Here is a 12,531-nt window from a genome sequence, read left to right as displayed (position 1 = left end):
CAAGCAACTACTAATACACCTATAACAATATTTTTAATGATGAACAATTATTTATTGCAGGTTGTTGTACTCAATTGCATAATAACCCGAGGTGTTTCTGTTTATTTGTCCACTGTGTGACAGTATCCAGATTTTACTTGTGGGCCCAGCCAAATCTCTCTCTCTCTCTCAACACTAAAATCAGAAGCAGTGTAATGGGACGAGCTCTGTTGTTTGTCCATGATTTAAGAACCCAAAGTCTGCGAGGTCTTTGATCAGACACTGTGTTGTCGTGTAACAGCCATATTACATGTTCCTAGCCATGCTATAATAGATGTATTATTAATATCATTATGTTGTTGTAATAACCTTCATTATTTTGCTGTGGCTCACTCTGGGGAAAAAAGCTTCAGTACACCCCTTAACAAAATAGATTGTACAAACAATGAGACACCATTTCTGTTTTTATTGTCACATTTATGAAGAAAGAAAACAGCTGTTTTATGTGTTATTGATTGGCCATAATAACATCTCATGGTTGAGGACAGCTGTGCTGTTAACGTTCCTCTTTTCCTACTATGACTACAGGACCACTGAGGTGTAAAACCCCAAGAAATGGCTAGTTTATCTTTTTTTTAAAATCTTTTATAACTTGAATGAAAAACTGGCAACTTAATTAAAGTTTTTCAATCTTGAGATGTCTATAAAGGGACTCCCCCATTAACCTCTCACTGTGTCACTTGACTGTCGTCTTATTATGGAGGAATGTTATCCTTATCATCTAAGGTTTGTGTTGTCAAACAGCTGGGGTTTCTCACTTTTCAGGTGATACTTTGCCTCTTCTTTGTATGCTCCTGTATGCTTATGTGAACATAAAGTACTCAGATACCATTTAATTATAAATACCATAAATTGAAGACATCTCCCCCCTCAACACACACACACACACACACATACACTCACACTCACTCCCCAAACCAATTTAAAGTACAGAGGCAGTGAATAAAAGCCTTTGCCATGAAAAATTAAAATATAATTCTCTGCTTGCTGGATGTACAACGGCTGACCCAGATGGGGCACGACTGAGTATTCAGTAGTAGAACAGTACACAGCCTTGTTTATATTTGGGGAATGACATTTGTCCTTCTAAAGGGCTTTAGCTTACGTCGTTGACCCTTACTCTGTATTTGTGTGTAAGAGGGTGGGTGAGACAGAGAGATAGAAGAGCAGGGTGGGAAATTAGCACCCACCACCAGCCAATCACGGGTACTTTTTAAAGTGGCGGGTGACTTTGCCATGTATACCAGCCACAGTGGCGGGTGGAGTGGTTTTCAGTGCTAGTCCGTGACATTGGTGTAAAAAATGTGGCAACAAATCCCCAGTGTTAAGAGGCCCGCTGCCGAGCCAGCAGTAACAACTGTTACGAGGGAATGGTTAGCCTATTAGGGTTGGGAGATGTCCCCTAAATTGGCAGTTGATCAGACATACATTTAAAGGCCCTCTGGAAATAGACAGTATTACATGCTGCCGCTGGTAGGGGCAACTTAATTACAGTTTCTCAATTATGAGGTGTCTTTAAAGGGACGCGCCCCTTAACCTCTCACTGTGTCAATTGACTTGTATCTTATTATGGGGGAATGTTATCCTTATCATCTAAGGTTTGTGTTGTCTAACAACTTTTCAGGCAATACTTTGCCTCTTCTTTGTATGGTCCTGTATGCTCGTGTGCACATAAATTATTCTATTCCATAAATTGATCATGGCATCACAATGGTGCCTCCGCATCACGATGGACGATGATATGATATCGTCCATCGGCACCACCCTATAGCCTACTTTACGGACGATCAGTCCATGCACTGTACTTACTGTCAAACCTACTCGTCTTCAGAAAATGCTAACAATTTGTTAGAGGAACACCTAACCTTAAATTAGAGGCAATAAGAGACCACAAGTCATCCAAGTCTCATATCAAGTGCACTGCCATACAGCTGGCAAAGATGGGACCCCAGGACCAGATTGTGGCAATAAAGGCTTTCATTTTTTCACATCACTTTTTATTTGCTTATATTAATAAAATATATATATTCATTATACAAAATGATTTATTGAAGGAATTTAAAATATGCTAGTGCATTTTTTTGCAACCGGATAAAGTGGCTGGTAAAATGCAGCATCCACCAGCCACCGTGGCTGGGGAAAAAGTTGATTTCCCACCCTGTAGAAGAGGCATATGTGGTTGTTTCCTCTTGCATAAGATGATAAGATAAGTGGGTTTTTGGGTCATTGTGCTCATAGATTAAAGGCTACATCCCCATTATGACAATCTGCAGCATTTAACTACCGCTCACTACTGTCTGGGAGCCTAAATCATCATCCTGCCAGCTGTATTGTTTACCAAATGAATTTAGATGTTAAACACAATGAATGAAGGCTTGTTATACATACTGAAATCTCCTCGCCGGTGGTTTATTATTAGACATCATGTCAGAACCAACGTGCAGACAGCTGGGACCCTCGTCAGTAGGAGGTAGTGTCAGAGCTCAGACAACAACAATACATCACATCTGGTGATATGATTTGGAGAACAAACTTGTCTGTGACTGTGAAAGAAAAGGTTGTCTTACATGTGAGTTTATTATTATTGTTGTTACATTTTGGGTCATGGACCTTCATCAAGTATCAGTTTCTAATTTGAAACAAAAAATGGTTATACTAAAGCCACAGGCTATAACAACTAATTAGAAAGAGGTGCCCTATCAAACACTCAAGAAAATGACCACATTAACTGTTCAAAACATTTTTAAAACAAGGCAAACAATATTTGACAAAGTCCTTTGAATACAGCTTAAAATAAAGAAAAAAACAATAATGCGCTTTTTATTTTAAAAAGTTAACAAAGGGGATGGGGAAGGCAGATTAGACAAAAACTAGTCCAAGTCTCATATTCAAAGTGGTACATTTGCCATAAACTTGATGAAAAAAAAAACAAATATATAAATCTATAAATAAAGTCAGACACATGAATCTGTATTTTAGACAAAAGGTTGCAGGTTATTGACAGACTTCTCTGCTTCTGCTTGCAGGTCTCTGGATGGCCGTCTGCAGGTCTCCCACAGGAAAGGTTTGCCCCACGTCATCTACTGCCGTCTGTGGCGCTGGCCCGACCTGCAGTCCCACCATGAGCTGCGGGCGGTGGAGCTGTGTGAGTACGCCTTCCACACGAAGAAGGACGAAGTGTGTGTCAACCCATACCACTACCAGAGGGTAGAAACGCCAGGTACGGGAGCTCTGATTGTGTTTCATCTCTTCTTCCAGTTTTACCATGGTTCTCTAATATTTTTTCCAAGAATACAAAGGATGAAGTTTGACAGTTTGTCTAGAATTCTTTTACTTTGCTGCCACAACCCTGTTTTTCAGTACACTTGAATAAACTTGTTTTTATCCAGAGGGCTTACCTAATATTTTTTTCCTGTGATTAATTGCACACAACTTTCTTCTATTTTATTCAATGTGTTGCATTACATATTTATTTTATATTTATTTTAATTGCCCAGGCATGAAACTCACTATTGCTGTGTTCTAAGAAACAACTTGTGTGTGTCTGTGTCTTTATGTCCATTATACAGTACTCCCACCAGTGCTCGTGCCCAGACACACAGAAATCCCCAGTGAGTTCCCACCTCTGGATGACTACAGCCATTCAATCCCAGAAAACACCAACTTCCCTGCGGGCATTGAGCCTCAGAGCAACTACATACCAGGTACCAGCATGCTCCCTAACATGACTGACACTCCTTTTAAACCAGGACTTGTATGAGAATCTTTTAAACCAAGTCTGATTATCCACAGTAACACAGTGTCAAGCGTTAACATTGTACATGTGTCAGGCAGTTCTAAGTGCCTAGCACACCTTTCAGAATGACACAGTTATACATGTTTGCTGTCTGAACAGGTTAACAACTGTTATTGGACATGGATTGAACATACTCCACAAATTTGATTGTTTGTGTTTGTGTGTGTGTGTGTCAGAAACGCCACCACCAGGCTACCTCAGTGAAGATGGGGAAGCCAACGATCACCAGATGACCCACAGCATGGACACAAGCTCCCCAAACCTGTCACCTAACCCTGTTTCACCTACACACAGCAACTTAGGTAAAGACTGTGTGTGTGTGTGTGTGTGTGTGTGTGTGTGTGTGTGTGTACTTTTATGGCTGTCTGCCTTCACTTACAGACAACTGTTTCAGTAGTGTAGCTCTCCAGTGGGAATTCTCTGTTTGATGTAACTCCATTTTTGTATAAGGAAACCAGGTGATGAAAGAATCCTTTGTCTTCCCTCTTGGAACAGACACCATTCAGCCCACACTAACTTCAATGGCGGTATCCTACGTTTATTCTATCAGGATGGAAAAACACCAGGGGGGCTTGGCTGCAAAGCCTCTGGTGAAATATCACAATCAAACCAGTTTCATTTGGCAGTGTTGTCCAGCTCTGTTCTGGATTTCAGAGCCAAGAACACAATGTTGAAGTTGTTAGAGAGTGGCTATGTTGAGGGGAAAAAAGAGCAAATTACCAGAACCAGTTGAAGTTACTGAAAATGATCATGGATACGCCTGTAATTTGACCATTTTGGCTCCAACGTCACACCAGTGAGGGTTGAGTTTCCGCAATTTGTCTGGTAAAACCTTCTTGGAAACAGCGTATGGGTTTGACATTTTGTGACACAAACTCAGCCTAATGTTTTTTTAGGTTGTCTTTTTTCCCTCTACATTCATCTCAGCCCCCTTTCTCCCCACATTTTCCCCTTCCTTGCTTCAGTTGCTTTTTCTATCCATTTTCAGTATCTATTCTGTTTTCTTGCCATTATTCCTCTGATTTGTCCCCACTTCTTTCTTATCCTACTGACCTTGACTCCGGTGTCCGGTTACCCATTTGTTTCTTTCTTCCTGTATTACATCAAGAATTGAATTTCTTATTGATCTGCACATTTCAGTCTATTCACAGCCACTCTACTTTGAACACTTTACTCCATTCGCTAGTCTCTCTGTCTGTTTGATGTAGGTAAACTGTATCTTTCTCCATCTCTCTGTGTTAGACCTTCAACCAGTGACATACTGCGAGCCGGCCTTCTGGTGCTCTATTTCTTACTATGAGTTGAACCAGCGAGTAGGAGAGACCTTCCACGCCTCACAGCCCTCGCTGACAGTGGATGGTTTCACGGACCCCTCCAACTCAGAGCGTTTCTGCCTGGGTCTGTTGTCCAACGTCAACCGCAACGCAGCTGTGGAGTTAACGCGCAGACATATTGGTACGACACTATTTAAATCCGCTCTGCACATGTGATTTTTTTTTTTTTTTTTTTAATACCAATTCCAAACAAGATATGACTCTAAATTTGTGATTTTTAAATGGCAAGCGTTTTATCTAAGGAGTTTGTTCTGTCTCTGTTTTCTTCAAGGCCGTGGTGTGCGTCTGTATTACATTGGAGGAGAAGTTTTTGCAGAGTGTCTCAGCGACAGCGCGATCTTTGTCCAGAGCCCCAACTGTAACCAACGCTACGGCTGGCACCCTGCTACAGTGTGCAAGATCCCTCCAGGTGTGTGTCCACCCGACAGAGACACCTTTTCCCATTTGTTATGTAGTATGAAGTTGTGTTGTCCCTTCTTCGACAGCGGACTGTAGTTTTGGGGAGCAGGAATAAACTTCTGGAGAAAACTATGTGTATTCGTCAGCAGCTTTCTGTTGGTAAAAATCTCCAGTTCTAGCCATTTCAATGTCTGTGACAAAACTGACAACATCAGAAAACCTCTTTTGGTAACCACGTTGGGATTAATCGAAGTTAAGATAAATCTTTAAAATAGTATAATACAATATGGTAATGACGATGTTTTGTTGTTATTTACGACCCTTTTGTAAGAACGGTTTTAAAGTCATTCATCCCTTTATTATGCTATCTTTTCTCCCTTTCTCAAACGCTGGTGGTGATTTATGTTGCTGATCTAGACACAGTGTAAAACCCCGGCATGGCCACAACATTTTCTTTCACTGTAAACAAACCACATGTGGGCAAGGCACCCTTTGACCTTATACGTGATATGTCATGCCAGGGTAGTGTCCATTCACTGGCTATCTTCTCCGAATCAGCTGCTGCAGCAGCAGCATATGCTAGCGGCTGTTGTCTGAGTCCCATTGCAAAAAAACAATATTTGCCACTGTCATCGGTAAATGACATCTTACTTGCCGCCATCCGAAGCAGATGTTCTGCCAATAATTGGGTGCATCCCTTCTTACCTTCACCACCAGTCCAGGAATGTCCTCCTTAGCTATAGTGTCGAGGTTTGTGTTCCAAAGAAAGAGTTTTACACAAGCACTGTTGAACTTTGCTGCCATGCCCTTTTCAGACAATCACCTCTTTACCTGAATGTGATGGTAGTTTTACATGTAGGTTTCATGTTTGAAGTCTCTTTAATGTAAAAGTTATGATTCCAATCTTATTAGGTCAACCTTTGTGTTGCCGTCAGATTAACCTAAATGTTGCACAAGCTAACATTCACAGAGAAAGGAAATGGATGTCTTGTTTGCCGGATTAAGATCACTTGTCTCACGCAAGTATTGTCTACGCTCAGAGAAAATAAAATCACTTTATTAAAGTATGAAACATTATAAAATAATAGAGTATTTTATAATTCTCTGGAGATTCCGTTCATGTTCGATCAGGCTTAATTCAGGCTAAATTAATTGCAAGTGTCAAAGGTTAAAAAATAATTAAAAACTTTGTTGAAGGCCTAGTAACATTAAGAAATCTCATTGTTTTCCCCCCTTCAATTAATAGAATGCTCCACAGATTGAGCACTCCTATGCCATTGTTGGACACACAATGGGCAGTCAAAAATATCATCTTTTTTTAATATTCCATGCATTCTTGTCAAAACTAGGCACCTCCATTACCAACAATGCAATGTGACAGGTTAAGCTCCCTCTGGAGCCACAAAAGGCTTTATACAAGATCCCCTGAAAGCCAGACGTCCCCAAAAGCTGTCCCATCTTATGGACATGTCCAAATATGGTAAAACCAAATTGATTGTGACCAGTTGTGTGTTGGCGGTTCCCTACAGGATGTAACCTGAAGATCTTCAACAACCAGGAGTTTGCTGCCCTGCTGGCCCAGTCAGTCAACCAGGGCTTTGAGGCTGTGTACCAACTCACCAGGATGTGCACCATCCGCATGAGCTTCGTCAAGGGCTGGGGAGCGGAGTACAGGTAAGCTGCTTTCACAGATCACCTTTGGGTTAATGACAAACACATATCATACTCACACTCACACTCACTCATATCCTAAATAGTAAACCCCAACCGCGACAGATATGAACTGCTTAACACCTGAGAAAACCCTCAACCAACTTATCAGCGACACTGCTGTCCTCTTATGTAAACACAGACAATAGAAACAAACAAGCTGTGAATCACACCCCACAACTCAGCCGCTCCCGCTCTCAGGCATCTGCTTACACTCCGGTTGTATGGAATCCGGTGCATGACGTCGTCAAGCCCTCACCAACAGAAACAGGCCCCAGTTGGTACGGCCGACTTCTTTTAAACAAACACACATGTGCTGTTTCAAAAAGAGATGTCAGACTTTCCCTCTCCCCTCCCTGTTTTCCATACAGTCTGACTCACTGATAGTAAGTAGGAGGAGACGGAATAAAAGAGGAGCCAATGATTGGCTGAAAACTGGCTCTGAACAGGAGGTTTCCTCAGGGGGAAACCTTTGTGCCGTGAGCAACGTCTCACCAGTCCCGTCCAGACCAAAGGCTGACATGTGGAGACAGTTAAAAACAGGATTCAGGTTACTGGACCAGCCAGACCTCCACCCACTCGTCGCCCGCTCGCTCGCTCTGTCTTTTCCCATGCTGACTTTTGGTTGTTTTTTTTAACTCTTCTGTCTCTTTTACCTGTTACTTTTTTAATCCACTAAAAAAAATAGATAAACTGTTAACAGACAAATACAAAGATGATTGAAACAAACCACATAAACTAGGGAGATTTTGTGTGAATGCCATGGGGAATGATGGAGGTGCCAAAGGATAAAGAGATCAAGAGGATGAATGTCTGGAAGTGTTTTGTTTATTTTGCCTCTTCTCAAATATTTCTTTTTCAAGAATTAAAAACAAAAGGAAAATAGTATTATGGTTTTTTTAAGAACGTGTAAGTGGAGAATCCTTATCATCACTTTGTACATTCTAAGGATTTTCAGAGGAATATAGAATAAAAGGTAACACACGTTTATGAAAACAAAACTTCCTATTTTCAGTTTTAGTACTCATAAATGACATGTATCCTCTAAGCACTAGAATTCTAAAAACACATAGATGCTAGCAGGTGTTGACTTAGGTTATCATTTTTATTCTGGTTCAACTGAACTTTTCACTATGTAGATGAGGCATTGATAAGACTTATAAAAAACAATTATTGTAGACATGAAATATAGGTCAGAGCTTGGCGCTCCCAACCCCAAGTTAAAAAAATCACAACACCGATAGAAAAAGGAGAATATTGGTATTTCACTTCACAGTCTAGACTTATTTTGATCCAGTATTGATCCAGTTTTTTGTGCTATTTGTCTTTTGGTTGTCTGAGACCAGCTTCTTGTCTTCTTACTCACACACATTCTGCTTTCCCTGCGTACTCAACATCTGTTTCTGCTCTCCTCTGGTCTCTCCCAGGCGACAGACGGTGACCAGCACCCCCTGCTGGATCGAGCTGCACCTGAACGGCCCCCTGCAGTGGCTCGACAAGGTGCTCACACAAATGGGCTCCCCCAGCATCCGATGCTCCAGCGTCTCTTAGGAAAACCCTTCATCCACCCACTTCCTGTCAGTGACTAAAAAAACACACAGACTGCATACAGGCAAGAATGGCAACACGAGAACAGAAAAATGACGAGCCTCCCTCTCATTCAGCCAATCCTCATTCTGTAACGTAGTCCTTCTCCCCACCAGCTGTCAGTAGCACTTTTATATACATGTTGTTTGTGGCAAATGGGGACAAGTGCATTAAAGCAATACCATGTTAGTATGATCTCAACATTTTGTCCAAAAGTGCCAGAAAGGCTGAAGCAATGGCAGGAGTTTTTTTTTTTTTTTTTTTTTTTCATTATGAGATTCTTATTTCTTACTTCTTTTGTGTTAAATTTCATTTTCCATGATTTTTACATGTATTTTGTACAGATGCTGAAGTGAACAGTGGATTTAAAAAATGAACTCAATTTTTTTTAAAGCATTAATAACAATTTTGTAAAGCATGTATAAGATCATGCACTTCACTTGACTTTGTTTCTATATGCGGGCATTTGCTGGGTTATGAAGACATTTCTAAGTATAAATCCAGTGAGACAGATTGATGTCTCACTGGACTGATATTATATAAAATGAATAATATAATGCAAATGTTCAGCAACTCTTTCTAGACCCTGTGTGAAGGAATATTGTGTCTAGCCTAGTTACTCTGACAGGGCGAATAACGTGTTTAACGACAGATTTGAGTTTCAGACAAATCTTTGTCAAGGAAGAAGTCCGTCATTCTTAAGATTAAGCAGACGGCAGGTACATCTCTTAATACCCGAATATGAGTACTTAAAGTCAGTGGCATTCATCAGATGTCATCAGGAGGATGATGCACTTTTGTAAAATGTTAATATTCTAGTAAAAGCAATGTTGGTAATGTACATTCAATGGCAGTTGTAGTTCACAGCTGCAATAGTTCTTGTCAAAAGGTTATATGAAATATATCTTGCGTTCATTTCAGGAAGCTTTGCCAATTTGCAAAATACTTTTGCAGCGTTGTATTGTGGTAGGTAGTGTATGATATGGCTTTTACATTGAACTTGAAAACATCTTGCATACTGTACTTCTCTGCAAACCTTTTAGTTAAATTATAAATTAAACACACAAGATGTAGTTGGAATACTTGCGTGTGGGATAAATTCTCTGCAGAAGGCTGTGTAAAGAGAGCAGGAAGATGCCATTGCTTTTTTTAATTTTCTCTCTCAGCAGTCCATAACGTTGGTGTTATTTTTAGCCATCAGTGATTTTGACTTTTTGCACACTCAGGACTGTAAAAAAAAATAATTTAATTATATACAGCAACCAGTGGAAAGGAAAGATGCATGACTTTCAAGATTAGTCTATTTTACTACCGATTATTTTTATAGGACAGTAAGGTGACCGGGTGTTGTCTTCTCCATATGTGTTTGCATGACAGGACAGAAAGTACTGCTAGCCGCTCCGGGGACACAAATCTTGTATTTTTCTACCTGTAAAGACGAGGCAATTTTAGTACAAAGCACAGCTTTTTACAAAGGGAAATGTTTAGACGGATCAAGGCTTGTAATTAAAGGTAGCTTCTCAAAATGTGATGTTATTTTAGGTCCATGTACATGTACTACATACATGTTTATAATGTGACCGTTAACCTTTATAATGTTAATGGTTTTGGAAACATGAAAAAAGAAAATGTTGAGAAAAGCTTTTGCTGAAATGGAAAGGCGTAGTCTTCTCTTTGGTCCCGTTTCCTTTAAGCCACCCACTGTGGTGGAAGTGGATCGATTTCCTTCTGGCTCTAGAACACTAGACAAAGACAAAGTGGGTGAACACAGTATTTTGAATCCTTTTGCAGTACTTATTTACATTACCCTAGCTTCTGATGCTGATGCCAGCCCAGTGGTGCTAATCTGTAACATTTTAGGGACTCAAGAGAGCAGCAAAGCCATACAATTTTACAGTTAAAGCTGGTTGATTTTTGATCTCTATCTATAAATGATGATGACTTTAGACCTTCTGTGGGATTGTTGCAGAGACGGTAGCATCTACCACTCTGAGACAAGACGGCTCTTTGTAGAGCTTCTGGTGTCCTCGAGCGCAGCAGTCCTGACCCTAAAGGGCTCTTTAAGCCCTAATTTTTATACCATTTTCAAGTTATCGTGCTTGTGCTTTCCCCCCTTGTTTAAATTGTTCACCGTAATCGTCATTATTAGTTGTGATTTATGTATTTGTGCTCTGAATTCTTTTTAGATGTCTCATATAAAATCATGCCCTTCATTTTTCTCTGCCTATAAAAAGTTGATGTGATGCTTTATATTTTTGTTTATTATTGTTGGTCTACAAATAAACTATATATCTTGTGGTGATACTGGAGCGAGTAAGAAGCTGGGTATTATACATTTTTTATGTAAAACTTAATCTATATTTCAGTGGTCAAGGTTATTCTTTTACTCAGATTCACTCTGTGAAATATAGAATAACATTGGAAATCCGCACCAACATATTTATAAATGTATACCTTAATGAGTTTTGTTAGCATGAAATGTACTTAAAGGCTGTTATTACAGACCTCTCTGGAGACACGTCAGATTTTAGACTCCTTTTGTCTGCTTTCTTCTGTGGGTCGGGGATTTCCTGGTCTGTGGTGGATAATTTGGCGCTGTCCTCAGAAGCAGACAGTAACTGTAATTACGTGCACAAAGCAGACACTCTCTTGGCTCTTCACAATTTCTATGTTACAGACTAATGCAAACCATAACCAGTTCTGCTGTCACAGAGGCATGACTTAGCTTTCACTGTGAATGCAAGGCTTTTGTTCCGATAGCCTTGAGGTAAAGAGGACAGCACACCTGCTTGGAACTTCAGAAACCACGTCACTATGCTGACAAAATGTTTGTGTGCATGAGAAAATCAACAGTGAAGAGAGGGTGGAAAGACTATAACCTCTGTTGGTTCACTCTTGTGATATCTGGAAATATTTAAAAAGAGTCAATGCAGAAGCAATAAAAATAGCTAGGAGGCAGATTTGTGTCTCAGAGGATTAGGACAGCACTGAAGTTATTATCGTAAGGTATATGGTATACAGCAGAATACCAAAGTATAATATACTTAATTCTGTTTCTGAATATGGTTTGACTTATTACTTGGTTCAAAAAAAAGGAAAGCCTTTTCTATATTAGGCATACTTAAGCTATGAGGCTCTGGAAACACATTAACAAGATATACGAGACCACTTTAAGTTTGAAGCTTTTTGTAAATGCAGTTTATGTACTTCCACTATTGAAGTTATGTTGATACCTCAAGAGAGTAAATGTTAAATAGTTGTGGTTAATGCACTGCAAGTAAAAGAAGAACTGAACGGGTCCTGTTCATGATTTTGGAAACTAAGATAATATCAGATAGCAGACAATGGTTTATTTTTTTTGAGAAACTGGAGAGGGAAAATTATGTTAAAATTATGGCCTCAGATGATGGGTTCCACACACAGTCAAAGCCAGACATATGGGTGGAGAGTAGGAGGGTGGTGTTCTCTTTCAGGTGAAGTGCATTAGGCTCTATTATTACTTTTTAAGTGGTTTCACTCAGTCTCCTTTGCCCTAAGAAGAAAATACGTTATTTAGTTTTCATTTCTCCTTCACCTGCCAGTGGGTGGGACGTGCCCACAATTTCTTTTATAAAATCCATAACTTCCCTCATTGTCCTATGAATAGAACTATGTACTAGATTTCAT

At 40.0% G+C, this 12,531-nt stretch overlaps 1 protein-coding gene across 1 annotated transcript in view; it reads left to right on the top strand.

The window, feature by feature from the left end:
- The window catches only part of smad3a (SMAD family member 3a), a 29,239-nt gene extending 18,629 nt beyond the window's left edge, over window positions 1-10,610 (top strand). Inside the window, exons 2-8 of the mRNA XM_034881254.1 lie at window positions 3,066-3,259; window positions 3,609-3,743; window positions 4,012-4,137; window positions 5,078-5,290; window positions 5,441-5,578; window positions 7,098-7,242; window positions 8,706-10,610. Of these exons, the coding sequence (XP_034737145.1) occupies window positions 3,066-3,259; window positions 3,609-3,743; window positions 4,012-4,137; window positions 5,078-5,290; window positions 5,441-5,578; window positions 7,098-7,242; window positions 8,706-8,829 (1,075 nt within the window). The 3' untranslated portion in view covers window positions 8,830-10,610. The remainder of the gene's footprint in view (window positions 1-3,065; window positions 3,260-3,608; window positions 3,744-4,011; window positions 4,138-5,077; window positions 5,291-5,440; window positions 5,579-7,097; window positions 7,243-8,705) is intronic.
- The last annotated feature ends 1,921 nt before the right edge of the window (window positions 10,611-12,531 follow it).

Source organism: Etheostoma cragini, chromosome 1 (assembly GCF_013103735.1).
Source record: "Etheostoma cragini isolate CJK2018 chromosome 1, CSU_Ecrag_1.0, whole genome shotgun sequence".
In the NCBI taxonomy this organism is placed as follows: Eukaryota; Metazoa; Chordata; class Actinopteri; order Perciformes; family Percidae; genus Etheostoma; species Etheostoma cragini.
This window is presented reverse-complemented; position numbering and strand designations above follow the sequence as displayed.